At 41.4% G+C, this 26,374-nt stretch overlaps 2 protein-coding genes across 7 annotated transcripts in view; both read left to right on the forward strand.

Moving 5' to 3' along the window:
• Positions 1–10,950, forward strand: part of LOC147062050 (forkhead box protein J3-like) — a 44,807-nt gene extending 33,857 nt beyond the window's left edge. For all 4 annotated transcript variants that reach the window (XM_085926767.1, XM_085926792.1, XM_085926783.1 and 1 more), the window contains 6 exons: positions 990–1,194; positions 4,544–4,771; positions 5,923–6,024; positions 7,160–7,414; positions 7,769–7,897; positions 8,402–10,950. In XM_085926767.1, the coding sequence (XP_085782893.1) occupies positions 990–1,194; positions 4,544–4,771; positions 5,923–6,024; positions 7,160–7,414; positions 7,769–7,897; positions 8,402–8,520 (1,038 nt within the window). In that variant the 3' untranslated portion in view covers positions 8,521–10,950. The remainder of the gene's footprint in view (positions 1–989; positions 1,195–4,543; positions 4,772–5,922; positions 6,025–7,159; positions 7,415–7,768; positions 7,898–8,401) is intronic.
• A 1,691-nt stretch (positions 10,951–12,641) lies between these two features.
• On the forward strand, positions 12,642–24,018 carry pdpn (podoplanin). Of its 3 annotated transcripts, XM_085925115.1 has the most exons (5): positions 12,642–12,952; positions 19,697–20,086; positions 20,196–20,304; positions 20,834–20,870; positions 21,204–24,018. In XM_085925115.1, the coding sequence occupies exons 1-5, from the start codon at positions 12,904–12,906 to the stop codon at positions 21,267–21,269; spliced, it is 651 nt and encodes a 216-aa protein (XP_085781241.1). In that variant the 5' UTR covers positions 12,642–12,903; the 3' UTR covers positions 21,270–24,018. The 3 variants fall into 3 exon arrangements, with proteins under 3 accessions (XP_085781241.1, XP_085781221.1, XP_085781231.1); XM_085925095.1 differs by lacking the exon at positions 20,834–20,870; XM_085925105.1 differs by lacking the exon at positions 20,834–20,870 and having other exon boundaries at positions 20,199–20,304.
• Positions 24,019–26,374: the final 2,356 nt, after the last annotated feature.

Here is a 26,374-nt window from a genome sequence, read left to right on the forward strand (position 1 = left end):
AGATGAATGGTCAGTCAGTGCAGCCACCATTTCCAATTCCCATAATGCTGTGCTGGCAGGATGTTAAAAGTATATTTGTGGTGTCTGCCCCTTCAAAGGAAATAAAATATTATCATCAAGTCCAAAAATACTTTTATCCCAAAGTAAGTGCAGCACTAAAGAAGAATTTCTGTTCATCGTGTGTGTCTTTATAACAGTCACTCGTATTTTACTGTGTATTCCCACCTGCATGAGCAAAGGTCAGCTCAATCTCATCGATCTCATCAACCTCTCATTTCACCTGGCCTTCGTTTGTTTTCTACTACACCGCCACCCCGTTGCTTTCCTACATTTGTCATTTCACACCTCAGACTGTATGCGGTGTGGCCGGATGGGCTCAGCTCGGGGGTTAGTTGGGTCTCATTACCCGTCGTAGGTGATCCTCTCCTGGTTGCCTGTGATTACCGCTGAGCGATAGCTTGCCGACAATGATGCACTTGATGGAAAGTTATTGGCTGGAGGTGGAATGCTAGGAGGACGCGTCATGCTAAGTGTGTTTCAAATTGAAAAGGGCTAAAAGCAAAGTGCTTTTGTAGAAGGGTGGATGCTGTGGAAGATGACAGCTGGGATGAGGGGAGTAAGCCAACAGCATTCAGATGGAGAAGAAATGCCTTCTTTTTAAGTATCCATTAAAATTCAACTCTTTGCAGGGAATAGGGGCCAAGCCCTGCTACAAATTGTAAAAACCCGTGAGTATTTGACATTTCCCCAAAATGGGATATGTAATTGCCTATAGATGTCACGAGATGGTGGGAAAGAATGTAAAACTGACGCTATTTTTTTCCATCTAGATTGCATTTTTAATTGTTGCAAAATGAGGATCAAACTCTGTGCTAGCGTTAGGATCTAAACTTTTCATGTAATTAATATTCCCCACCAATAATAGTTTACTGTATAATTATATCTATTAACTAACATTTGCACACGGTTTGTTCCTCTGTCTCCCATAGGCGAGTAGTCACTCCGAGCCTTCGTCCCAGTCCTTGAGTCTTCAGCAGCCCGCACGGCCTCCCCCCCCTCCTCCGCAACCCCAGTATGCTCTTCCCGTGCCGGAGTCACGGGACAAGCACGTTTGCTTCTCGGACTTTGAGGACTTGAGCGCGTCCTTCCGAAGCCTGTACAAGTGTGTCTTTGAGCAGTCGTTCTCGCAGCAAGGTGAGTGTCGGCGCGCGTCTTGTCGTCAGACTACACTTTATCTGCTCGTGTTTGCCTGTCGGATGTCTGCACTTACACCCGTTCACGGGGGCAAAAAAAAAAAAACCTCTGCATGTCAGACTTCCTGCACATAATTAACTGTCAAGCTTAAGCTCTTGAAATTGATGTGCAACTTTAATATTGCTTTCACAGCACGGGAAGCGTTGCGGCATTAACCTCCCAGCACACGCTGCGTCTATTGTATTTTAATAAACAAACAATCTGCTGTTCCGCATATCTGCATTTTACGGCCCGCTCAGTCAAACGAGCAAAGGCAATTAAGAGCGAAGAATTCATCGGAAGGCGAGAAAAAGACAAACACATCTGCAGCTTTGATAGAAGCTAATTAGATTGCTTCTAAAGTTTGTGAAGCATCTCGCTAATTGCTTCCTGAAGCTTTCAGGTCACCCGGCCTCCTCCCACTTGGGCCTTCCCTGCATCCCACCACCCTCTGATCAACCTCCCCTCTCGCTCTCTCTGTTTCCTCCAGAGGCATGATATTCTTTCTTCTGAAAAGCATGTTGTGCATCTGCTGGATACATGGCGAGGATTCCTTCCATTTCTCATCGAAGACGCACAGACAAAAAAGATCAAATGATGATAACGATCTTGACGGAGCACCTCGAATAAATAGTCTATAGTGAACTGCTCGCGATGCGCGTCCATTTTGGCGACAGAGCGTTCAATATTCATCATCTCATCCAGAGACAGAAATGATAAATATAGTAGTATAGTAGTAGTATAGTTACTCTTTTAAAACACAATATATGTATTCTGTATTTGCAATGTTTTGACACTGATCAGCGGCAGACTATCATCCACTTATGAACACTAATTGCTGAACCTCACACGCTTTGGGAGAGTTCAGCCACATTGCTCGTGTGCAGGCGGATTAAGGGACATGATGTTGATATGAAAAATGAAATACACAACCGCATATTGATGATACTACAAATTGGAAAAAAAATAGCACAAATGCACAACTCCTTGCAAATACAACACGTTATAATTTGAAACTATGACAGGACAACTGAAGTGATACTTAAATTGATACATCGATAAATTTTCTTTTTTCAATGTGCCTCAGGGCGGCTTTGTGACGGGCGCTCGACTGGAGTCGAGCAGCGCAGTGAGCATAGTATAATTTGCAGTCAGATAAAAGTTTTGTCACCCATGTTTACCTTGACGTAGCTTCACACGCACAGCAGACGGTATTTAGCACTGCGTTGAAGTTGTATCACTGTGTCAAATCAGGTAAAAGGTATTGGCTCAGATACAAATGGAATTGTGAGCCAAGTGTCACATACACTCGTTTTGAAAGTCCGCTTAAAGTGCAGCCGCAGTACCTAGTGGACATGTTCCAAATTCCATTTTCATTTTCAACGTTTAAGGAGATAAACTGTTTGGCCCATCTTAAAATTTCAAATATCGTTCAAAGCAAAATCTGGACAAAAGCAGTGACTATGGTAGGCTATTCATCCAATGTATCATTGAATACATTAATTCACACGTGTCAAACTCGAGGCCCGGGGGCCAGATACGGCCCGCCACATCATTTTATGTGGCCCGCGAAGACAAATTGTGCATCAAATGTGTGTGTCATTACTAGAATTGCAAATTGTCTTCACTTTTAATCTTATCTTTTTTTTAATATATTTGACCAGTTGTTACTCGCCTGATTTGAAAACAAGTTATTTGTCAGTTTGTTTTGTAGCTTTTGCTGTATATAATATGAGGTGCTCATACATTTATTTGGGTTGACAGTCATAATGTCTCTGAAAGAAGCTATAACCACAATGCGGCCCGCGAAAAAAACGTTTGACACCCCCTGCGTTAATTGAATCTATCAAAGTCACTGTAAAAATTAAAAAAAGACATTTACTGAATCTTGAAAGCTGTAAGATGAAGACATAAAACGGAGCATTGAAAATACACACCACAAAGGGATTGGTAGTTAAAAAAAAAGTGGATAAAAGGACGTTGAAGTGACGAGTGGGTTGGCAGAGAGCAAAGGGGATAAAAGACTGAATAAAACAAAATCACTTTTATAGGCAGGTAAAGCAAAATGGCTCTCTGTTGGCAGCAGCGAACGTCCCCTCTCGAGGACTTGTCACACTTTTCATGAACTGACGGTCACAAAAAGAGCCACCGTTCTCTTGTTTCACTTCACTGATCTTTGACGAAGTCTCAGTCGCGCATTTCAGACAAATGTCGGCAACAGGTCGGCAAGGTGATGTACATGTGCCAAGTGAGTCACGTTTACAAAGATGTTTTGATCATCTTTGGCAAAGAATCACGTGAAAATCCTATCTATTTAAACCAGTCATACCAAGCATGACAAGTTTGATAATTACTTTACCAAATCAGCCTTCTTCAAGGAAATGTACTTCAGGCAAGGCTGGAAGCCTGGAACGTCAATAAAAAGCAGACAGGATGGCCATGTTTTTGGCAGCAATAATGGCAAGTGAGATGGAAGATGCCTTCAGGATGCCTGAAGGTGACACAATGACCTCAAGCAAAATATGTGAGGTTTCTAACTCCATCCCATGGTATAAAAAGAAACATGGCTTCTACATTATGATAATTTGCATGGGAGAAAACCCCTCATCCACAGAAAAACTATCCATGGACATTAAAGTTCATTGGATGGAAAGGTAACGTGATTGGTAAATGTGTTTTAGGTCAAAATAGCATGTTTTATTTATAACCTATCAGTTTTTTGTTTGGAAAACATAACAACTGGGAGCAAATTGTAATTGCAAATGGAAAGTTGTTGGAGATAACAAAAAATTATAATGTAAGAAAAGGAAAGAAAACCTACTACCCACTAATGTTAATAATGTTTGTATGAATGTTTATATTTAACAAGAACACTTAGAAACTTGATGAGAACCTCCTTAGGAGACATCACAAGTACAATTAAACACTTTGGACTATTCAGTATAAGTAGTAACAGATTAAATGTGAGGCCATTTTACAGTTTGTAACAGTGACTTTTTTTTGCATATTTGTGTTTATATTTGTGCAGTATTTACTAAGGAAGAAAAAAAAACGGCCTCGCAAATGATCTTGAATGGCCCAGAGGAGAGTACGTGCGGCCGCCCAATTTGGATCTAAACTAAATTGTACAAAATGAATCTCCTTACTTTGCTGTATATAGAGCCTCATTCTCATCATTGATGTCTGCTTCTGACTGATGCATCCAATGCAATGTTGTTTTTGCCGTTTCCCACGGTAGCATTTTGCAAAAATTAATTTTCAAGGTTTTTGTCGGTAATGTTATCTAGGATATGCTTTGTGTTTCCAACAGCATTGATGGTTATGCCCGGGGACTCGAACCATTCCGCTCGGACAGCCTGCTCATATCAGCACTCACCTGGTGCGGGGAACGAAGGCAGCGGCAGCACGGGAAGTGGTGGCCACCATCATCAACACAACCATCACCACGCCCACCACCCTCAGCATCACCTGTCCACCCACGGCCAGCACCCATCTCTGTCCCACCAGAGTCACAGTGGACAGAGCTGTCCCACTACAGGTGAGACACACAAACTGCCCTCTTGAATCAAATTCCTCTTCTCACAAAATCGTTTAGAAAGTAAGTTTCACATCTTTCAGAGCAAAAATAAAAAAATACAACCCAATCCGCTTTGCCTAGCTTGTTGGTCTCCTCCTTACATTTTGACTTAATCTTGTAAAAGCAACACTTTCTGCCAGTGCACATTATCCATTATGTTTCATATTTAATAAATATTGATGCCACTCAAAGCCAAGCCGTAATTCTACCCTTATTCCAATTCCAAAGTGTGGAGTGTACTGTATATGTGTGTTTCTGCAAGCGTTCATCGCTTTTAGATTGCACTGTCACGTCTCACAGAGGTTCATATGAGCAGTAAGTGCACGAGTGAGGCTTTCATCAACATGCTTCCTTCTCATATCATTCCCCACTCTTCTGCATCTCCTCAGTTAGTGCATGTGTGTGTGTGTGTGTGTGTGTGTGTGTGTGTGTGTGTGTGTGTGTGTGTGTGTGTGTGTGTGTGTGTGTGTGTGTTTGTGTGTGTGTGTGTGTGTGTGTGTGCGCGTGTCACGTGGTATCAAGAAAACTTAAACAAGAATTAAATTGGCGACTATTCACACATTGTATTTCAATTTGTGATTTTGTTTTTCAAGGTAAGTATGGATATTAGCTATCTGCTTGTCTGGCACAGCAGATCTAGGATTGGAATATTTCTGTTTGGAGCTGCGCCTTCTTGTGGTTTACTTCGGAACTGACGTCAGAGGATGATCGTTAAAAACGTCCATCCATGCATCCATCTTTAATCTGTTCTCATTAGGGTGGCACAAAACCTGGAGTCCGTCCAGGGTGACTTTGAATAAGATGTGGGGTATACCTGGAACCAGAAAAAAAAAAGAAGAAAAAAAAACAGGTGGCACGATGACTGGTTACCACTTCTACCTCACAGTTCAGAGGTGCCGGGTTTCCTCCCACGTTCCAAAACATGCATGGAAAGCCGATTGACAACTCCAAATTTTCCGTCGGTGTGAGTGCAAAATGTTGTTTGTCTGGTATGTGGCATTGTGTGCCCTGCAATTGGCCAGCGACCTGTTCCAGGTGTCCCCCGATTACTGCCCCAAATCAGCTGGGATAGGTTCCTGTGATACGCATTTTCACCTCCGCCTTTTTTTCAGGCATGACTCCGGATTGGTACCCAAACCTTGACTGGCTGAAGGAAAGCTGCCGCATTGCAACAAGTTACAATTGGGCTGATGTAGACCTCTCTCCGTTTCAAGGTAAATCCATTCACGCTAATAGGAATATTCTGTGGGGTATGGAGAGGAATAGAATGGCATACCAGCAACACTTCTCTTCTGCTCTCCAATCTGCTTTTACTTCAAATTTCATCGAACAAATGATCAAATTCTTTCTTAGCCAATTTACACAATGAGTTTATCAGATCCATACGCAATGAGGATAATAGTTGGGAGTATATTTAGATTTAGAGTTCACAAGGATTTATATCTTAAACCATTTATAATGGAAATGAAACTTTTGAGAGAGACGTCTCCAAATACGTTAGGTGGGCACTCACTCTCCATCAGCTTCCGCCAGCCCCCATCTTGTCAACTGGGAAAAATCAAACATATACAAATGTAGTTTTGTACTCGTGACTAAACATTTTTTTCATCTCATTAAATGGCATCGGATAAATTCTTCCGGCACAGCTGATGGCCTCTCGCAACATGTTAATGTGTCACGGCACATTAGATGGATATCACTGCTTTACTTGTATACGCTCACTAAGGTGGTCTCACAAGATTTGACACAAACTTGAGCTCCAACTTTTTGGTGGTACCAAATGATACAGTACATACGGTTGTACTATTCGTGAGTTTAACTCGATAACAATAGTCATTTACTGAGTTTGCATTTAGAATGGATCCACTTCTTATGAATCTCATTCGTTATTTTGGTTATACTTTGATGATATAGTTAGGCCCTTGAGGCACGATATTATAATAATGTAATGGCCCTGGCTTAACAAAGGTTATTAGCCTGCATGTGAGAAGTTGCCACGCACGTAGGCACGCACACACACACACACACACACGCACACACAATTCTCTTTTGCTCTCTCAGTTGTGCGATGTAAATAATCTAATTAAATCCATCTCTCCCGGTCAGTGTTTAAAGCAGCTCCGTTCGCGCATGATTGGATGATGACAGCTGGTCCCATAACACCCAGACTCTCTCCATCCTTTCCCTCTTCAGTTGCGCTTGACCCCACTCACACTACCATCCAGCAAGCCCGCATCTAACCTTTGTAGAGCAGCAAGCTCCGATGGGACCAAGTGCAAGCGCTTTGCAGTCAACGTGTGTGATGGACAAATAAGACAACACCTCACCCTCTCTGTTTATCTGAGGCAGGCCTGAAGGAGAGCATGCGTCAGGCGGAGCTCAACAACTGGTCCCTGGATGCCTCTCAGATAGCTGACCTGTGTTCGTCCGTCAACCAGTTCTTCGCGGCCACGGGCGTCATCCCCCCTCAGGGCTCCGCCCTTTCCCAACCTCAGGTCGCGCAGCCAGCAGCGCCCAGGGCACCGCAGCACCCAGCTCAGCCGCACAGCGCCATCCACCCAAAGGCTGGCCAGCACAATCAGCACGGTCAACTCATTCGAACAGGTTTGTAATTCTAAACAACAACATCAAAAGGGAAAAACACGAGTCTAGTGTCTTTAGTGAAATATTGCATGCCGGAGAAAAGCTGCACAGGCTTAAATGGCTGCTTCTCCACGTGTGACTATGAACATGAAGACACAATGTCAGGTTTGCTTTACTACACTATGCGCAATGTAATGGAGGCCTTGAAGCTGAATTACACTTCCTGTGCCATTGTGATTGTGTTACACATTTACCAGGGAATTGTGGCTGTTGCTTAGTGTTGACGACTGGGAAATTATGGTCGCAGAGTCCTTCAGCACAGACAGTTTATGTGTGTGTATTAGTCATTGGTCCTTTTTATGTGTGCGCCCACAGGGAACCTGTACATGGACTCCAGACCGACCATTCCGTCTCTGATGGGCCCACCTGGATACCCCCACATGCCTCCCATTAGCAGCACAGCTCCCACCATGACGGTGGACTCCTCCGTCACACTCTTACCAGGTGTGTGTGTGTTTTATTTTATGCATGTGTGTGTGTGTGTGTGTGTGTGTTATATTTTATGCATGTGTGTGTGTATGTTTTTTTTATTTTGTGTGTGTGTATGTGTACGTGCGTGCGCTAGTGTTACATGATTATGAGGAATAAGGTAACTTCAAATCAGCAAATGTGACAATCATTCTAAACCTGGAGTAAGGAAAGTATGGTCCTGGGCTCACTTACAAACTCTTCTTTAAGATGACCCAACACATATTAACATAATCAGTACAAAAACACTGTGATTAATGTCGTAATCCAGTGGTTTTCCTACAAATTGGTAATCTGCAACAACAAAAATTATTATTGCTTTATTTTGACATTTTGTTTTGTATTTGATTGTTAAAATGATACTGGAGCAGCTGAAGTATTTGTATTCGTAAAAAGTATTTATCACTTGTAATTTGTTAAGATTTAATCACTTGTTTGTGTGTAAAATGACTAACATCTTTGTCTGTGCCTTGTGTTCAGGGCATCACAGCCAGCTGAGCCAGCAGCAGCACATGTTGCCACCAGGACACTTCCAGGTAAGACGCATGCTGGCTACTGATGACATCCATGATGACTTTGACTGGGACTCCATCGTGTGAGCAGCAAGTCAGAGACAAGCAGTGATGGCAACAGTAGGGCTATGAGCCCATTAAAATCACTCAAGACAATCCAAAAGAACAGAGTATTTGGCGGGAGGGGACAGAACTGGAGACAATCAGTGGACCAACTTGTGAAGTGACACTGGTCAACGTCTTATCATGAGTCGCCTGTCCCTCATGCTAATGTGGGTGACAAGATTTAAAACTGTCAAAACTTCATCTGTGAAATATCTGCTTTTGTTTTCCTCCATTTATTACCACCAAACAGTATTTGGGCCACATGGAAAATAACATGCCCCCCCCACCCCAAAAAGGCATATTTTCCAAGAAAAAAGTCATAATCTTGTGTGGATACAGTATTCCCTGGCATAAACGCCTATTTGTTGTTTTTGTCCTGTATCATAAAATAATTTTTGGGGTGCCATCTTGTATCTTTGTACCAAATAACTATGCTGAAGTGAGGGGAGTCTTTTTCATACAGGCTAAAGCCCTATTAAATAGAACAGGAGTGCTTTGACGCCAACCTTCATGACCTATAAGCAATTATAAACCTATTTTTAAGGGGGGTGTCAATTATTCTTTTTCTTTTCTCGCTAGTCACCACAGTGCTTGGTCCCTCTGAATAATGGGTTAACAATGTAATACAGTATATTTTTAGGAGTAGGGGAAGTAAAGTTTAAATGGAACAAGAAAATAAAAATTAATGGTTTACTGAATTTCCCCACACTTACATATATATTATAGTCAAAGGCAAGCATTCCGTAAAATCATTCTCATGACATTACATATTAAAAAAAAAAAAGAATTCTCGAAAGGTACGACTTTTTTTTGAGGAGGATAGTAAAATCCAACTTTATTCTTAGACAGACAATTCTTCTCATAACCTCAGTATTTTGCTTTTTTTTTTTTCTTAAAATACATCTTTATTCTGAGATAACTTTATTCTCATTTCCTGACAAAAATGTTTGCGTTTATTCTCTAAAAGAGCAAAAACTTTATTTTCCTCATATAATTTTTTTTTCTGGAAAATATGACTCTAGTCTAGAAAGATATTCCCGTGATACGAACATGACTGTATACTACAACAAATACAGCTTTTAGTGTGGACAAAAACAAAATCACAATGATATTCCTGCAAAAATACAGTTTCATTCTCGTAGCATGTTTTGTCTTTAAAGAATAGGAATGAAGACGCATTCTCTTGTAATTGAATATTTTTCCCAAAAAATCCTTACTACTTTGAATTTTAAAAAGAGAATCCAAGTATCATTCTCTTTTTCCTTTCAGTGTGGCTCAACTATGACTTCATATTTTCCCCCCCACTGCAACTTGAGCGTGTTTTCCTAACAGAGGAATATTAATTTCCTCTCTTCGTCAAAATCAAATACTTGGGATGTTTCTCATGTTTGTAAATTCTCTGTACCAATTCTATGGTGTCTGCTGGTGTCTGTATGAGGAGACGTAAGAGAGTGTATGGGTTGCGCGCCACCTGCCGGTCAAATATAGCATCACAACGCGTCTTCTCTATAGTTCTAAACAGTTCTCTGTTCTAAAAGTATTCATAAATTTCTCTTGGTCATTATTGTTATATTGTCTATATGCTGTCATGTTCTCAGGGTAATTTGCTGATTCATTAGTTCAAGCCATTCATTTGTGTAAAGTGAGTGCAACATTCAGCTCTTGATGGCCCCTGACAACTGTGACATTTGTGTTTTTAAAAGCAAAGCAAAAGCAGTGGAATAAGCTTGTGCAACACTCGGCAGCATTAAATTCATTTTTTTTTTTTGAAAGATCAAATTCTTTGTGCTTATCATTTATGGCAAAGACAGGTCATGACTTATTTAGGTGAAGACATGCATTTTTTGCACACATTTTAAGCATATAGCTGAATAATAACTTAAAAAAAGACCCTGCTTAATTCTGATCAGCCTCTGCGGAAACAAATGAGGGTTTTTTTTGTGGTTTTTTTTTCTAGTGTTGTAGTCTATGTGTAAAAGAAAAAAGTGAATTTCTTGAGTGTACAGCTCCACATTGCTGAAAAGAAATGAAGTATCCGTACCAATCTGAAGCGGAAGGTTAAAGTGCTCTTTGGAGGGGGAGGAGAGGCTAAAATATGTCATTATTGCCAGTGATGCTGTATTACAGGGACCAGCATTATATAACTTGTATGTGTGTGCGTTGTTGTCCTTTTGTAAATAGCATTATGTTTCTTCTCTGTTTTCCCTTAAGAAAAAGAAAGAAAAATGCAGACTCATGAAAAGAATTATTTTTGTTATTTGTCCTTCAAGGATACACTGTGTGTACATACAGTCATTATATTGTACATATGTGATTTTGGTGTGTCTTAAATAATAGTCTGTGTATGCTACAACAGTTACAAATCTGTTTCAGTGTTTATTAAAAGGCAGTTGACCCTTTTTACTGCCCTAACCTTGCTTCTGCCATATTGTTACTTCAGTGTTTGGTGTACTTTTTTAAAAATTCCAGTCCCTCTGGAAACGTTCTAAATAGAGTCTTTGCAGATCCACTATAGATAGTTACACATAAATAAGATATATGCAATAATGTTCATAATACGTAATGCACATATAGAGAAGTGTACAATAATAACATATTTAGAACAGAGCAAAAAATTTACCTCCAACACCATGTACGGTTATTGTAGTACATGATCTTTCTTTCTTTCTTTCTTTCTTTCTTTCTTTCTTTCTTTCTTTCTTTCTTTCTTTCTTTCTTTCTTTCTTTCTTTCTTTCTTTCTTTCTTTCTTTCTTTCTTTCTTTCTGTACTTATTTCTGTACTTATTTAAAGTTCTCAACACTTAAGTCATTATCATAATAGTTTTTACTTTTTCCCCATAAAGCTCCACATTGAAATGTGTACAGATTTGCCACATCCCTAATTGGGGGCCCAGCATGTCTTCCAACAGGTGTCAGCCTCGACCCAAGCAAAGTTTTTCTTTGCCCACCCCAAGCATAATATGTCCCGACCACCCGTACTTTTTTTTTTTTTTTGCCAGTGAGAAAGTCACACCGTGTTTCAACTGTGTGTTTATGGCTGCTTTTCATGAGGCAAAAGGCTGCTTCTGTTTGTAACAAAAAGAGTTCTGGTTATCTTTAATTGGGTATACAGTAATCCCTTGTTATTCGCTGGGGTTACGTTCTGAAAAGAACCCGTGATAGTTGAAATCCGTGAAGTAGAAACCTTTTTTTTTTTTAAGCATTATTATAGAGGTATAACATTGAAACCAAAGGACAAAACTTGTTTTCAGGCCCAAGCATTTGTTTAACAAAGAGAAGTAAACACTTCCTTCCAGATTACTACAGTAAAATAATATCATCAGTGTGTACTATATGGTGGCCTGACTCCGCTCTGTAGTGTCTTTTTCATCTGAAGCCATAACACAATGCACTGTGAAAAAAATCCGTGAAGCAGTGAGGCCGTGAAAGGTGAACTGTGATATATGACTGTATATTGCTGTTGGTCAGCTCTTTAGGACCAGATTTGCCTACCCCCAAGGAAGGCCATCGTGGATATTTTGCCACCATCTTGTGATCTCATTAGGCTAATTAAGTGGTTCTAACCACAAATAGACTTCAAATTACGGTTTACAAAAAAAAAAATAATCTTATTCATCCTATTGCGTTACCCTTAAAAATAAAATTAGATTTTGAAGAAATTGCTTACATGCAAGACTGTCACAGATAAAATACACTACACCCCAAGCTAAATTTAGCTCCATCCCAAAGTACAAGGCATCCCTCACTCGGGAAGGTTCCCTTCAAAAGACTTCCTTGACACCAATTACACCTTTTCTCTTTACATAGAGGGCTTCAGTGTAGTATTTTGGTGTTTTACAGAAATGGAAAGAAGCTAGTTTCCACACAGGGCAAACAAATGGCAAACACATTTAGGGAATGTGAACCCCAAAAAACAGGTGAGTGTTTACTGTAGCTATCGTGTGTGTGTATGTGCGCGCGTGCGTGTGTGTGTTTTTGTGTGTGAGTGTGCGTGTGTGCTCTTATTTTACAGGGCCACCTCTTCATAGTCAGCCTCCTCCCAACACAAACCTGCCCCCTGACAAAAACCCACCCAGCCAGCGCACAACCAGTGCCCACACCCCTTCTTTGCTCTCAGCTCACAGTCTCCCTCTTTCTTTCTCTGTCTGCTGTGGACCAGTCTCTCTCCTTGCCCTCCTTCACTTCCACACTGCACCTCTCTTATCCCGACTTCAAGGGCTTCCATTTGGATCTCAGCACTTTTCTTTTCATTCATTTTTTTGGAAAAAGAGGGAGGTCCCATCGGAAAGCGGCTTCTGCGTTTGATGCTGTGAGGACATCTGGTTGTTGTGCAGTCATTAAATCAAGGAACCAGACTTGACCACCATGAATGTTCAGCTGCTGCTCCTGTTGATCTGTGCCTCCACACATGCAAGTGAGTGAACTTGTCTCCTTTTTCCCCAAAAAAAGTTGAGTGGCCATCCTGCCGTAAGCACACTGTGTCCGCTCTTCCTGCCTCCATGTGCCGCCGCTGCTCCTTTGTCTGCCTGAATCCTTCATTTTGCCAGTCTAGTGTGCTACCACTTTGCAAAAAGGCTACCTTTATGATCCCTTTTTCGCCTTATCATCCTAATCAGATAGTTGCAAGGTCATTCGGATTTTATAAAGTGTTTCCAAGTCATTTGATAAAAACAATGAAAACAAACTACCATGTTAAAATATTCTATGGCACGTTGCCTCTCAACTGTGTAATTATAGCAATAGTTGCAAAATAAAATGAGCCAACACTTATTGAAAATTTTGTCTTTAGTCATGATAAATCAGTCATTAATTTATCAAAGTAAATTAATCTTAACTCACACACACCGTGGTGTATTCGTGGTTAACAATTCTTCCTCGGAGTCGACAGGTCCTGGGTTCAAATCCCTGCTCAGGAGTTTCCCTGGAGTATGGGTGTTCTCCCTGTCCTTATATGGATTCATTGAAAACTGTAAATTGTTCACAGGTGATATATGTGTATGCAACCTGTGCCTATTGCCCCAAAACAGCTGGGATAGGCTCCACCTCACCTGCAGCCATAAAAACAGGACAAGTGCTCTCAAAAATGATTGAATTTGTAGTTGCCCCGATAAACACTAAATTCATAATTAGTCAAATTAAGTCATTAGCTATAATCCGACATACCTACTTCTTGCCAAAAGCTCAATATTAACTGGTTTGCAAACAAAATGGCAGCCTCATATATTAACTGTTCTAATTTGTACACCCAGTGAAAGGGGGGGGGGGGTAACGGAGGGGCTCTGTGGCCTCATGGCTTTCACTCATCTGAGCCCCGTCTATTAATAAAATATCATACAGTGAACTTATAGGCAGTATATATGGGTATGGAGGAAGAGCATGCAAGCGCACGTTACTAAGGGGCACCCCGCCCTCTTTCACAAACTATTCCTTGGCCTGTATGTATTGGGTGGTTTATAGGTGGGTAAGGGGAATAAGAGCCTTACAGCTAAAATCCTAGTGTTCATATTTTGTTTTCGGGAGAGCAATGCTTTATAACGTATATATATAAAGAGTGAATGTAGCGAGCCAGTGCCTGGCCAGTACCCAATGGACAGGTGTTGCTGACTGTCAAGAGTGCCCCAAAGTCAGCTCACCTGAGTAGAGAAGCCTCTGTCCGAGAGCACACGGTTTTGCCACCAGGGACATCCAAACTGGCAGGGTCATCTTCAAAGGTAGATTTAGATTTTTGTTTGTTGATTGCATACTTCCATAAAGTGTATGGAAACACAGAGAACAGCTCTTCAACATTTTAAACGCCTGCACTTGTGTGTCCCATAAAAGCACAGCACTGCCTGCCTCCTTCCTCCCTCCTTCCCTCCTGCAGTCTCCGTCTTAATGAGTTTTGTCTGCCTCTGCAGGCTAATAACATTGTCGTCACATCTGGCTGCTGACAAGAGAGGTCAGTGGCCCCTTTGGTCATCGGCCCGCTTTTAGAAATGACTCAAATGTGGCGCTCATACTCCAAATATGAGGCTGGCACAAAAGCTCCATGCGGGAGAAAACGTTCTCACTCGTGAATCCTTTTAGTAGCAGAAAGAAACATCTGTTTGGAGAGCAGTTGCTCTTTTAGCAACTTGACTAAAGTATCAGATCTTATGAGCACATGCAGTCGTGGTCAGAGGTTTACACTCATCATGAGCACAAATGGAGCTTTTGGTGATTTATTTGAATTGTTCTTCGACCATAGTAGAGTCGAGAAAGAAAGATTTTCTTTAATAACATAGTCAACATTAATTTTCCATATTAACAGGAAGGTTTGTCTTATGTGAGTGGAAATAGTGAACATGGTCAACATTTATGATGATCGGCCCCAAAAATTTTCCGAGCAGATGCGGGAAGGAAACATTTATTTTAACACATACCGTACCAGACGGTAATCAGTCATGATAATTTCTCAAAGACATCCTCTAAGTAGGGCTTTGCTGAGGTTTGATCAGAGTAAGGGACTGCTCAAATTAGGCCAAGTTATCAGCATTAGCGGACACCACTTGACTTGAATTGACAACATAAAAAGGCTCTGCTTCACGGTGTTGATCGACCACTTCTCACAACAAAGGGCAAGTCAGAGAAGACCAAAGAAGGAGAGTTGAATCGTTTTACTCGACTGACCACAGCTGTATGTCTCATGTGTCTGGCATGTCCTGTGCGTGTGCTGGTGGGTGAGGCATAGAGCAAGACAAAAAAGAGAGAGACGGAAAGAGCGAGAGAGAGAGAGAGACGCTGACTCAGGAACACATTACTCAGTTGGGTGGGCATTTTACGCAGTGTGCGGGGCTGGAGTTTGGATTAGAAATGGCTTAAGAAGCTTGATTTAAACCTGTTGTTTTTCTTCAAACCTTTGACCAAAACCTTCTGGACATTTGTAGGCTTTCACCGTTGTGGTATCTAGTGGAGGAAAAAAAGTCTTATTTTAAGTTCTGCCATCCTGCTTCCTAACTGGTTGTCAGGAAAGATACAGCACTGGACCAGAGCAATGCAGTCATCGGCCGATGACCACCTCTTGCCCCAAGTCAGCTAGAAAAGGCTTATCGCGACCCTAATGAGTATGAGTGATATAGTGTCATGTCCAGGGGTACCGCTACTTGTTTTCAGATGTCTTAGTCACTAGATGAAAGGTTTGCTGGAGACGATAGACTCCAGATGCGACATCTCTTACCTTGTGGATTGACAACACTAAGGCTGAGAATATTTCACACGTGGGCTCAAATCAGATGTGAGTTGCGCGGTGCATGGCACGACCCGACATGGGCTGAGTGTCTATCTTGAGGAGTACCCTAAAAACATTCCTGAGGTTAAACGTGCACACACTCCCTCACACCTCCCGGACAACACTGTGACTGTTACGCTCGAGGCAGGGGCCTCAGTGACAGCTGACTGTAATGGATGCAGCCTGTTGTACTGCCTTCTCTCATGTTTCTACTGGTTTATTATAAATAGAGCTGTTTCTAGCAATTTTTTATTACCATTCATCTTTTTAAAATTTAAACAGTTCTTACTAGTCTCTGAATTCAAAACTAGTTATTAAATCAGTTTGTTGTGTAGCTTATACTGTATATAATATGAGACGTTCATACATTTATTTGGGTTGACTGTCATAATGGCCCTCCGAAGGAAACTATGAGGTACGATGGCATGGGTCTGATGTCGCACGAGAAGGATCTGTTTGGGGAAACGGGACTCCCTCCCCTTTCCGGCTTTTTACCTCTTCAAAGGCTTCAGCTGCCATGGTGCGCTCCTCAGGGAGTAGCCAAGGAAGACTGGCAACATGTAGATTACAAGGCATAGAAAGCAGAAGGGATGTATGCATCACTGATCTTAGGGCCTGTGCGTGCCCACCGTTGCCGACACTGAGAGAGGAAATACTACTCAGAGCTAATTGTGGGAACTGAGCACATAATGAAGCGATTGTTAGTGGTGCTGGTGGTCTGGGTGATTACACATAGCGTAAGGCCAATTTATCTTTGCTTACAGGCCTTCCAAACAAACAGTCTGAGGCTCCATTCGAACCCACCTTCCTTTTCAATGGGAACAAATGTTTTCTTCTATTTACCACACCTGTTGCTAATGAGCGCAGCCATTCGTCCGTCCGTCCGTCCGGCACATGCCAGAAATAGATGCACTTCTTGTCAGACCCCGATGCGCAGTTATTTTGAGCCATATAGAGAATTTTCTGTTATTTCAAGTAAAGGTATTTAGATCTGTGCTGGGGAAAGTTTGGCACATTGGCCACTTTCAAGTTTCAGATATTGTGCAGTACAAGAGTCAAGCGTGTTGTTGGTTTTTTCTTTCTTTCCATTGGGAAGTCGTTTCAGGCCAACCCGAGTGGAGTCTAGTCCGTAATTTTGGTGCAGCTGAAATGTACCCTCCCTGATTTGGACGCAGCGCTGTCCAGGCCAAGCTTTCAGTTGTGGTTGGGAAAATGTTGATCATGGCGGGATGAAGCTTGGCTTATTGAAGGGTAATGATCAGGTTGAGCTCAAGGCGGCTTCATAGCACAGACTTCGATGAAAGACACTAGGACAGATGCATGTCTCCGCACAGCTGCAAAACTCATAACGGAAGATTCTTGTTCACCCCAAAGCATGGCTTTCATAGCTTTCATATGGAACAATACCACAAAGCTAGTCAATGTCATTCAATTTCTCCTCCTATTAAAAACAACAATTTAAATAAATTAAGCCTAAGTAATAGTTACATAACGTGATAGACTGTTACTTTCCTAATTCCGAATTTGTTGCTGACAGTGTGGGTTCAGTTCCCACTCAGTGACAGTGAACATTTGTCTGTCTCTCGATGAGCTCTGTAATTGTCTGGCCACCAATCAGGGGGTGGTCTGCCTTTCGCCCAAAACCAGATAGAATAAGGTCTAGCTTTAAAACCCTCAACCCAATAATATGACATAAAGTTATGAGAATATTGTTGTATTATTGAAGGTAATAATTACATCAAATGCAGTGATATACACACACAACTATCTTTTATCGTGTATACCAAAATAATATTGCAATTTTATTCCGCTAGCAGTTATTTAAGCATGGCCCCAATATTCACTCTTAAATTCCTGCTCTATCAAATTTAAAACATGGATCAGAACAAACTAAAGTGTGGGTGTCTACTGCCTGGAATATAGTCACCGCTAAAACCATGGCAAACAATTCTTAAAATTGTTACTGATTTTCCAGAGATTCTTTCTCTCTCTCTCTCTCTCTCTCTCTTTCTCTCTCTCTCTCTCTCTCTCTCTCTCTCTCTCTCTCTCTCTCTCTCTCTCTCTCTCTCTCTCTCTCTCTCTCTCTCTCTCTCTCTCTCTCTCTCTCTCTCTCTCTCTCTCTCTCTCTCTCTCTCTCTCTCTCTCTCTCTCTCTCTCTCTCTCTCTGTCTGTCATTCTCTCTCCAGTAGTACAAAATATCCATTTGTGGCCCTGCCTGCCTGTGGCCTTGAACACTTCCACATTTTTCAACTGCAGAGGCTGGCCGCATGCTCCTCACTCATCAACTTGTGCAGCGTGGCTCCCTCCACAGGAAATGAGGCAGAGGATGTGGCATGTTGGGGCGCACAGGGCCAGAAAGACACGATGGAGGGATCGCTTGAAGATGTGTGCCTTATTACATCATAGGGTGGGGTGAGCTGACTTTTGGCGATGGCGGTCTCATGACGCTGTGATGTCTCTTCATTACAAAGGGTTCCAAATGCCTCAGAGAGATGCTGTTTGGGGGCGGTGTGGCATCTGCTCTTATAGATCTAACTTTCAAGGAAGCACCACAGGTTCCTAATAGGGTTGAGCTCAGGAGATAATAGTGGCCACCTGAAGTGTTTTTTGAACGTCTGGCTTTATACCCACTGCAGCGAAACCATTGTCTTGCATGAGAATTATTTTGCAGCAGAAGGCAAGTTTTTGTTTATATACCATGGCAGGAAATGTTTTTTTCGGGCACCATGAATGGGCCCACAGTCTCGCTTTCTCAGTTATTCCTAGCCCAAAATATCACTCCGTCTCGTTGCTGACGTCACAGCATTGTTGGGACAGAATGGTGGTGGGGACAGAGAAGGATCACATTGGTGTGAGTCGGGCTTGTCGGAACACAGGCCAACACATGAGGCAGGGAGCCATCATGGTGGCTTTAGTCCAACAATGAATACATTCACACACAAGGTTTGAGTTGTCCAAGAGGGCAGTAAGAGGAGAAGAGTGGTATGTAAGGTCCTCAGCTCCAAAGTGAGCGGCAGCTCTCGGGTTACCCAAAGATTTGCGAGGCCTTCTGAGACTTCCTTGACTTGTGCCCAACTAATGTGTCTAATGTGTTGTCCTGCTGTACAGCACATGGCTGCTGTTCGTCTACTATGCATTGTAAGGGCTTTAGGTGCCATGTCTGGCGAATGTAATTCCTGTCATTTTTATTTGCTTTGAAAAAATGGAAAACAGAATGTTTATGCAGGAAATGGACAAAAGAGAATGTTAATGTATCTTTGTGCAGACAGTACTGTACCCAGACAAAATTCCTGGCATGGGGAAAATGCCATAAAGGGTAATTAAGTGTTAAGCAGGGCGGCTCGGTGGTGCAGTGGGTAGCACGTCCACCTCACAGTTAGGAGGGTGCGGGTTCGATTCCACCTCCGGCCCTCCCTGTGTGGAGTTAGCATGTTCTCCACGTGTCCGCGTGGGTTTTCTCCGGGCACTCCGGTTTCCTCCCACATCCCAAAAACATGCTTGATAGGCCAATTGAGCACTCCAAATTGTCCCTAGGTGTGAGTGTGAGTGCGAATGGTTGTTTGTCTCTGTGTGCCCTGCGATTGGTTGGCAACCAGTTCAGGGTGTCCCCCGCCTACTGCCCGATGACCGCTGGGATAGGCTCCAGCACGCCCGCGACCCCCGTGGGGACTAAGCGGTTCAGAAAATTGATGGATGGATGGATGGAAATGTTAAGCAGTGAAGCAGGCTTCATGTTTTAATCCATCAGAGGGGATCAATGTTGATTTTAACTGGAGTAAAGTTAAAATTTTAAATTTACTACAAATCAAGTCCTTGTAGTTTATGTCATACTTCTTTCAATTGAAAACATACAAAAAGAAAAGCCTGCAGCTGACTCCAAACGTGTGATATGTTAAAATGATTCCTCTTTAGGCCCCACGGTGGTCCCAACAGACCATGACTATGTGGCGACCGACTCCGTAGCAGAAGTCACCTTGGAGGCCACAGAGGCCAGCAAAGAGCTTGACGTCATCACCGGTCTTCCGTCAGCCCACCCAGTGACGGCTGAACAACAAGATGTGGTGGACGTCACAACTCAGGGGCCTTTTGCTCAGGTGACGCTCAGCACTGTGGAGCCCGCCGTCGAGACCGAAACACCCATTCCGGTTGCCACTGAGGCCGCCGAACCCCTTAACACCGAGCCCCCTGCCGTGGAGAGCGGCCCTACGGAGGCCCCCGAAGATGCTGAGGTCATCCCTCATTGGACAGAAGCTGTCAAGGCGGACACGGCGGACGAGGTGGTTGTTGAAGATGGTGCAGAGGGTGAGCACTGAATAGATGAGTTCCGTTATATTTAACTTTTTAGTTCTTAGCTGTTACGAGTAAAACTTTGAGAATCACAGTCCCAAACACTCTGGCTTGTGTCCTGCAGAAGGCCTGAGCTCGGGCCAGGTCGTCGGCATCGTGATTGGCGCTCTGCTGGCGGTCGTCATCGTCATTGCCGTAGTGATTGCTGTTGTGAAGAGGATGGGAAAATACTCGTGAGTACCTTGCTTTAATTTCAAATTGTCATCTTGTGTCGACTGAATGGATATGAGTATTTACATCAGTAAATACTTAAATCTGGGTTCACTGGTCACAGATTTATGGAAGCGTGAAGCTGCCAATGTGGAGTAAAAAATGTTTGACAGGCAAATACATTTGAATGTATTCAAATAAGTATTTGTCTTAAACTATGCGCACATGGAAGTAAGTAGCCGTTGCATTATGGGGAAAAGAATGCCGAACAAATTATGGTAGCACTTAGCTTCAAGTACGACATATTTGCAAGTACATTTGAATGTATTTAAACACCAAAGCCAGGGAGGACCTGAGTTTAGTTTCCCATGTGTGAGAAGCATGTTTTATTCATGATAAATTATGTATTTATGTCTGAATTATTACTTGCTATTATGAATATTGTCACTGCTGTTGTTATTATTTACGTTCTTTTTGCTTTGTTTTTATTGTGTGCGTTTCTTGATGATGCAATTGTATTTGTGTGCGTTTGTGTGTGTGTGTGTGCCACAGGTTTGCCAGCAACAAAAAGCCAGTGAAAAAAGAAAATGTAATGGCTTCTGTGATTTTCAGAACCCCATCCCCCAAACCCTACACCGCCCCCTCCACCCCTGTATATTTTACTTTCAGCTAATCATTTACAATATAACCACAGTACCACAGTTCTCTCTAAATCTGATTCAGATCATCGTCAACAAAAAAAAAAATAACTGTCTAGTTTCCAATTTGCACATGAAGACCCAATTTTATTCACTAAATCTCTTCATAGCCCCCCTAAAATGACCACTGGTAACTTTTATTTACCCATTCTAACTGTTATTGCAAAAATTAACCCCTGGAATTTGATCTCCTGAGTGACAGTGGCTTTCCTTCTCTTTCTCAGCCCCTGAAGAAGAATAAGACGAAGGCGGCCAAGCAGCAGGAGCTGTCAAAGTTCTGGAAATTCTGAACTACTGAACTGTGAGGTCAATTACAATCAATTAAACAAAAACAGCTATTAAGAATAATTATAACACAGGAACCTAATGATTCTAAGCAGGACTCAAACCGTTATGGTGGTCGAAGAAAAGGATGGGAGGATAGTTTGTATGTACAGTATGTAAGACAAGAGTCATGTCGCTCATTTACCTCCATGACCACAAAGCCAATTGAGTTATTGATATACTCTAAACATAATGCACAAAATTATTGCTCAGTAAGACGTGATCTGGCATCAGCGCTATAGTGATATTAGATTTAGTTTTTTTTTTTTTTTTTTGGGATGGAAAACTTCCATTGAGACGTTCGTCAGTTTGTTAGCTGGGCTACGCTACGTCCTGGTTCAAGAATGCTGACGTTAAGATATTAAGAATTGGGCAAAAGGACCCTACCAATTTGCCTTCTTGGGTAGGGAGGATGATTCTAGGGTGATTTACACTGTGGACAGAGAAATGCATTACTATAACAAAAGTGAAAGATATGAAGGGGCACCATATTTTTTGTTTGTTTGTTAGCAGGCTGCTTCCTGAAGACTGATATAAAATTTAGGATTAGACAAAAAGGACTCTGCTGATTTGCATTTTCTGGTGGTGGATATTCATCACTCATAATTTAGATTGCAGAAACAATCTAAAAAATGAATGTCTTTAACAAAAGTGAAAAACAATATGGAGCGCCATACTTTATTGTTAAGTTGTAGTTAACATGCTACTTTCTGTTCAAGACAAATGACAGAATAGTTAAGGCTTAGCCAAAAGAAACTTTTCCAATTCTTGGGAGTTCTACCATGACTCAAATGGCAAGCAGAGAAAATTCCATTGAAAGTTGAATTTGTATGTCAGGAATTTTGTAGTACAGGCTACTTCCTAGTTTGAAGACTGATGAAAGGCTCTGCGAATAGACAAAAAGTACCCCGTCAATTTGCATTCTTGGTCAGTGGGAATGCTTCTACTTTGATTTACACTGTGGAAAAAGAAACACATTTCCTAACAAAAGTGACAATATGAAGTTCTATATTTGTTTTTGTTTGTTAGTTTGCAGGAGTCTTTCTCCATCAAAATGCCTGACAGAAGACTTTCTATTATGACTCAAAATTCAAAAAAGCAAATATCATTTGTGTATCCATCTATTTTGTGTTTTGTTTTGTTGTTGTTGTTTAGCTAGCAGGCTGCTTCCCATTTAGAAAACAAATACAAAGAATGGAGCAAAATAAATACATTTCTTTAACAAAAACCCAAAAAAATACGATAAAATTCTACCCATTTTGAGATGATGGCAAAAGGAGAAAATATATTTCTCTAACATAAATGAAAAGATTGTGAAAAACAACCTTCTGAAAAGATCAAACAAAATCAGCAGTTTATATCCTGAAGAATGTTTTCCATCCTGCCTCAAATAGTGGGGAAAAAGAGAAAAGAAATGATCCACATTTAGTCAGACTTGCACAAAAATGTTCTTTTATTTTTGACCTGCATTTGTGTAAACATTTCCCATACAGAATCTTGCTACCAAACAAACCGAGCAACAAAAGATTTTAGAATGAGATAATTAAATGCAAGGGTGGCACTGGTTAGCATGTCTTCCTCACAATTCAGAGGTGCAGGGTTCGATTTTGCTTTCTGGCCTTCCTGTGTGAAGTTTGCGTGTTCTCCCCATGCCTGCGTGGGTTTTCTCAGAGTACTCCGGTTTTCTCCCACATTCCAAAAACATGCATCGTAGGTCGACTAAACCCTCCAAATTGACCATATATGTCATTGTGAGCGTGAATGCTTCATTGGCTATATGAGCCCTGCAATTGGCTGGCGACCAGTTCAGGGTGTACCTCGCCTACCACCCCCATTGACTGCTAGGATAGGCTCCAGCACGGCCGCAACACTCATGAAGACGAATGAATGAATAAATAAACGCAAAGCGAAAAGCAATAAATAACGATGGTTTTAAATTAGACACAATATCTTGGGACTTTGTCAACACTGATGTACCGTAGCAAAAGCTCTCATTAGTGACATGTGGCACAGCCAGAACTGTTAGCAAATATTTCCTCATTTAGCAATATTCACTGACATTTTGTTGGACAACTGTGCAAAGAAATGCTGTGTGCAAAATTGGCTTAGAGCGGGCCAGAGTGTGGGTTGTAAAAAATAAAGAAAGAAATGAAAGCAACATTCTGCTTCCTAAAACTTTGCCATCTAAAAATAAAAAACACCCGAATATGTATCTGTGACATTTCGCTAAAGGGTTTGCGCCACTGACACTGGTAGATCAGAACCATGTTAGAATGCGTTATCAATGTGAACTGACTGCCCTTTTTCAATTGACACCTCTTCTTAAAAAGAAACAACTATACTTTCACACATATCGATCATTGTTGTAATAGTTGATAAGCAGAATGGCCGTTCAGTCTTCAAACTGAGTTGAAGTCCAACAGGCCTGCTTTGTTCTGTTCTTTCTGCATTAAAGGGTGTACAAATTAAGTCTTCGTTTGGCTTTGCTTGCTTTGCAAAACTTGCGTAATGTGCACTGACTGAATGATGTAATCATTAATGAATAGGCTTTAAGACACAGCAAATGTTTGCAAAGACGTGTTTTGTTTTTCCTTCCTCCTGCTTTGCCATGTGCTGTTTTTACCAACAGGTCTCTAATGCGTGCCGTCTGAATGGTTTGAACCCTTTAATTTAATTTCTTTTGTTCTTACTGTTTCAATAAAAAAACAAACATAAAAAGACACCATGCTGTGCGAAGAGTGGCCTTTTTTTGTGTTTGAAATGCCCTTTGAAAGCCTTGTCTTCGTATCTGATTTGATGCTTACCCTGACAAACCCAAGACCCAGTGTTTCAAGTCAATAGTGATTTCCAGCTGCTGTGCTGTGATTACAGATCATCCACTGTGTCATGGGAAATTATACAATTTCACCTAATTATTCTAAAAGCTATAACTTATAAAAAGTGTCTTGGAGTAATCCGTTTTGAACTAGATAAAACAAAATGAACTGAAACAGTGGGGCTAATATACACAATAGTGCCCCCACACCAACTTTCTCTGTCTGTAACTAGGCAGCTAGGCAAAGCGTCCACATGCAAGTGACTGACAGGTATAATTTGTTGATGAAATGATGTCGCCATAAGGGAAAATACAAATGATGCTCTTACTTCATTTCCACTTTTCTCTTCTGACAAGCTGCCCGGTTGTTGTTGGCGCAAAAGTCCATTGAAATAGGAGGTAGTGACTAATTTGCATGAAACAGAACCACCACACAAAACCTTCTTCAAGTGTGTCAAGGGGAAGCCCCATTAATCATGGGGGCTACTTTCCAGACCTCCAAATAAGAGGCAATGCTTGCTTCAAATTGCTTATATCTTACTACCACACGAATTAAAATTTTATGACTGACACATAAAACAAAAGAGGATTCGCTATTGTATATTTAAACATCAAAATGTCTAACCAAACCACATAACTGCATCAAAAATTAGTCCACTAGCTTAAGGCTAACATATAATGGAAAATGATGTAGATGTGCTAATGTAAACTAGCATATATGTTTTGGTAATTAGAGACAATCAAACAACTGTTTCTTTGATACACAGAGCAGCAAGACATAAAAACAAAGCATACAAACGTGAAATTAAACATTACATATTGAAAAACTAAAATGTTCAACCAAGTGTTGAAATTATTTCTAAATGTCTATTTACATAATGCTAACATATGCAGGAATGTGAATTCTCATTGATGGGCTAAAATAATGATATTTAGATATACTGCATATAGTAATATAGTTTACTGTACTGTATTTTATTGAGTGACCTTTTATCAATACACCTAAATGTCGATTTTACTCGGTTCGATCCTACGCGACTTTCTGTCTAACGTTGTTTGGTCAAGGACCCCAATTATTTTTTGGTCATAAATACATTTTCAAGTCCTATTCTAAATGGATGATATAAGGACCGTACGAAGCAAAATGACTGGTGCGTAAACCTTAGCGTTAGTGATTTGATGAATTCCCATGACCAATTTAAAGGCGTTAGATCATAAGAAGTCGGGCTATTTGATCTTGACTCTATGACTGCTTTATTACAGTGTTATGGATATCTGGGATCGTTTTTGATTCGGAGTGGGGAAGTTTGCAGAAGTACCTCATCCGTACAATCACTCACAAGCCAAAGAGTGTAGCCCTGACACAGTCGTAGAATAAATGGCTGCTTTATTCTCTCTTCCATCCAATTGACATAGCATTAAAATGGCTTCATCTGCCAATTGCTTTTCTTTTATTAAAATATCAACAGACTTGGATGTTGATTGATAGAACTTTATTCATCCCACAGCGGGAAAATTCACTTGTATGGAGAGTACACGGTGACGGACAACGCGCTGTCCAACAACAACATGCCTGGCCTAAATTAATGTAAGAAAGGACCACTTTGTTAAAAAATGTCTTTCTAAAAAGACAAGACTTTCTATATAACACGCTTTCATGATTCCCATATCCCGGACACCAAAGTCCGCCTAAAATCGAGATGTAGGTGTACATTTGGGATTTTATATGAATGATACGTAGTGTCTACTTTAAGATTTTGTGTTTTATGGTAAGTCATTGAACGTCTATCTCGTGCACGCACTTCACATTTGGTACCAATCATACAAAATCTTTTGAACAAGTTTATTTTTGAAGGAGACCTGGAAATGACCAAAATCACCCCAAAAAGGCTGCTTGAGAGTAAAATGGCAGACTTCCTGTGCCTTTTGAAAGCAAACAATTTCAAGATGCTTTTGCCCCGCAAATAACCTTCAGGCCTAACAACCCCCATTTCAGAGTGCCACCAAATATGGCAGCGCAAGCAGCCGTTGAGTCAGTTGAACCCGCTGTGCTGTGCTGACAGTTTGGTGTTTTTCTTTCTTTTTTTTTTTAAATACGTCATGTTGTGGACTTTTTCATAAGTTGCCGTTGGGCCGAGGCACGGCATCCAACTTTCAGTGGTGAGTTGCACAGTGATGCTCTGTATCTGGCTCCCCTGTGTGGTTTCAGGCAGCCGCCCAATGTACTGCAACTCTGCCCCATGGGCCAGCGTCATG

This window comes from Syngnathus leptorhynchus, chromosome 1 (genome assembly GCF_054491065.1).
Source record: "Syngnathus leptorhynchus isolate UIUO chromosome 1, UIUO_Slep, whole genome shotgun sequence".
Lineage (NCBI taxonomy): Eukaryota > Metazoa > Chordata > Actinopteri > Syngnathiformes > Syngnathidae > Syngnathus > Syngnathus leptorhynchus.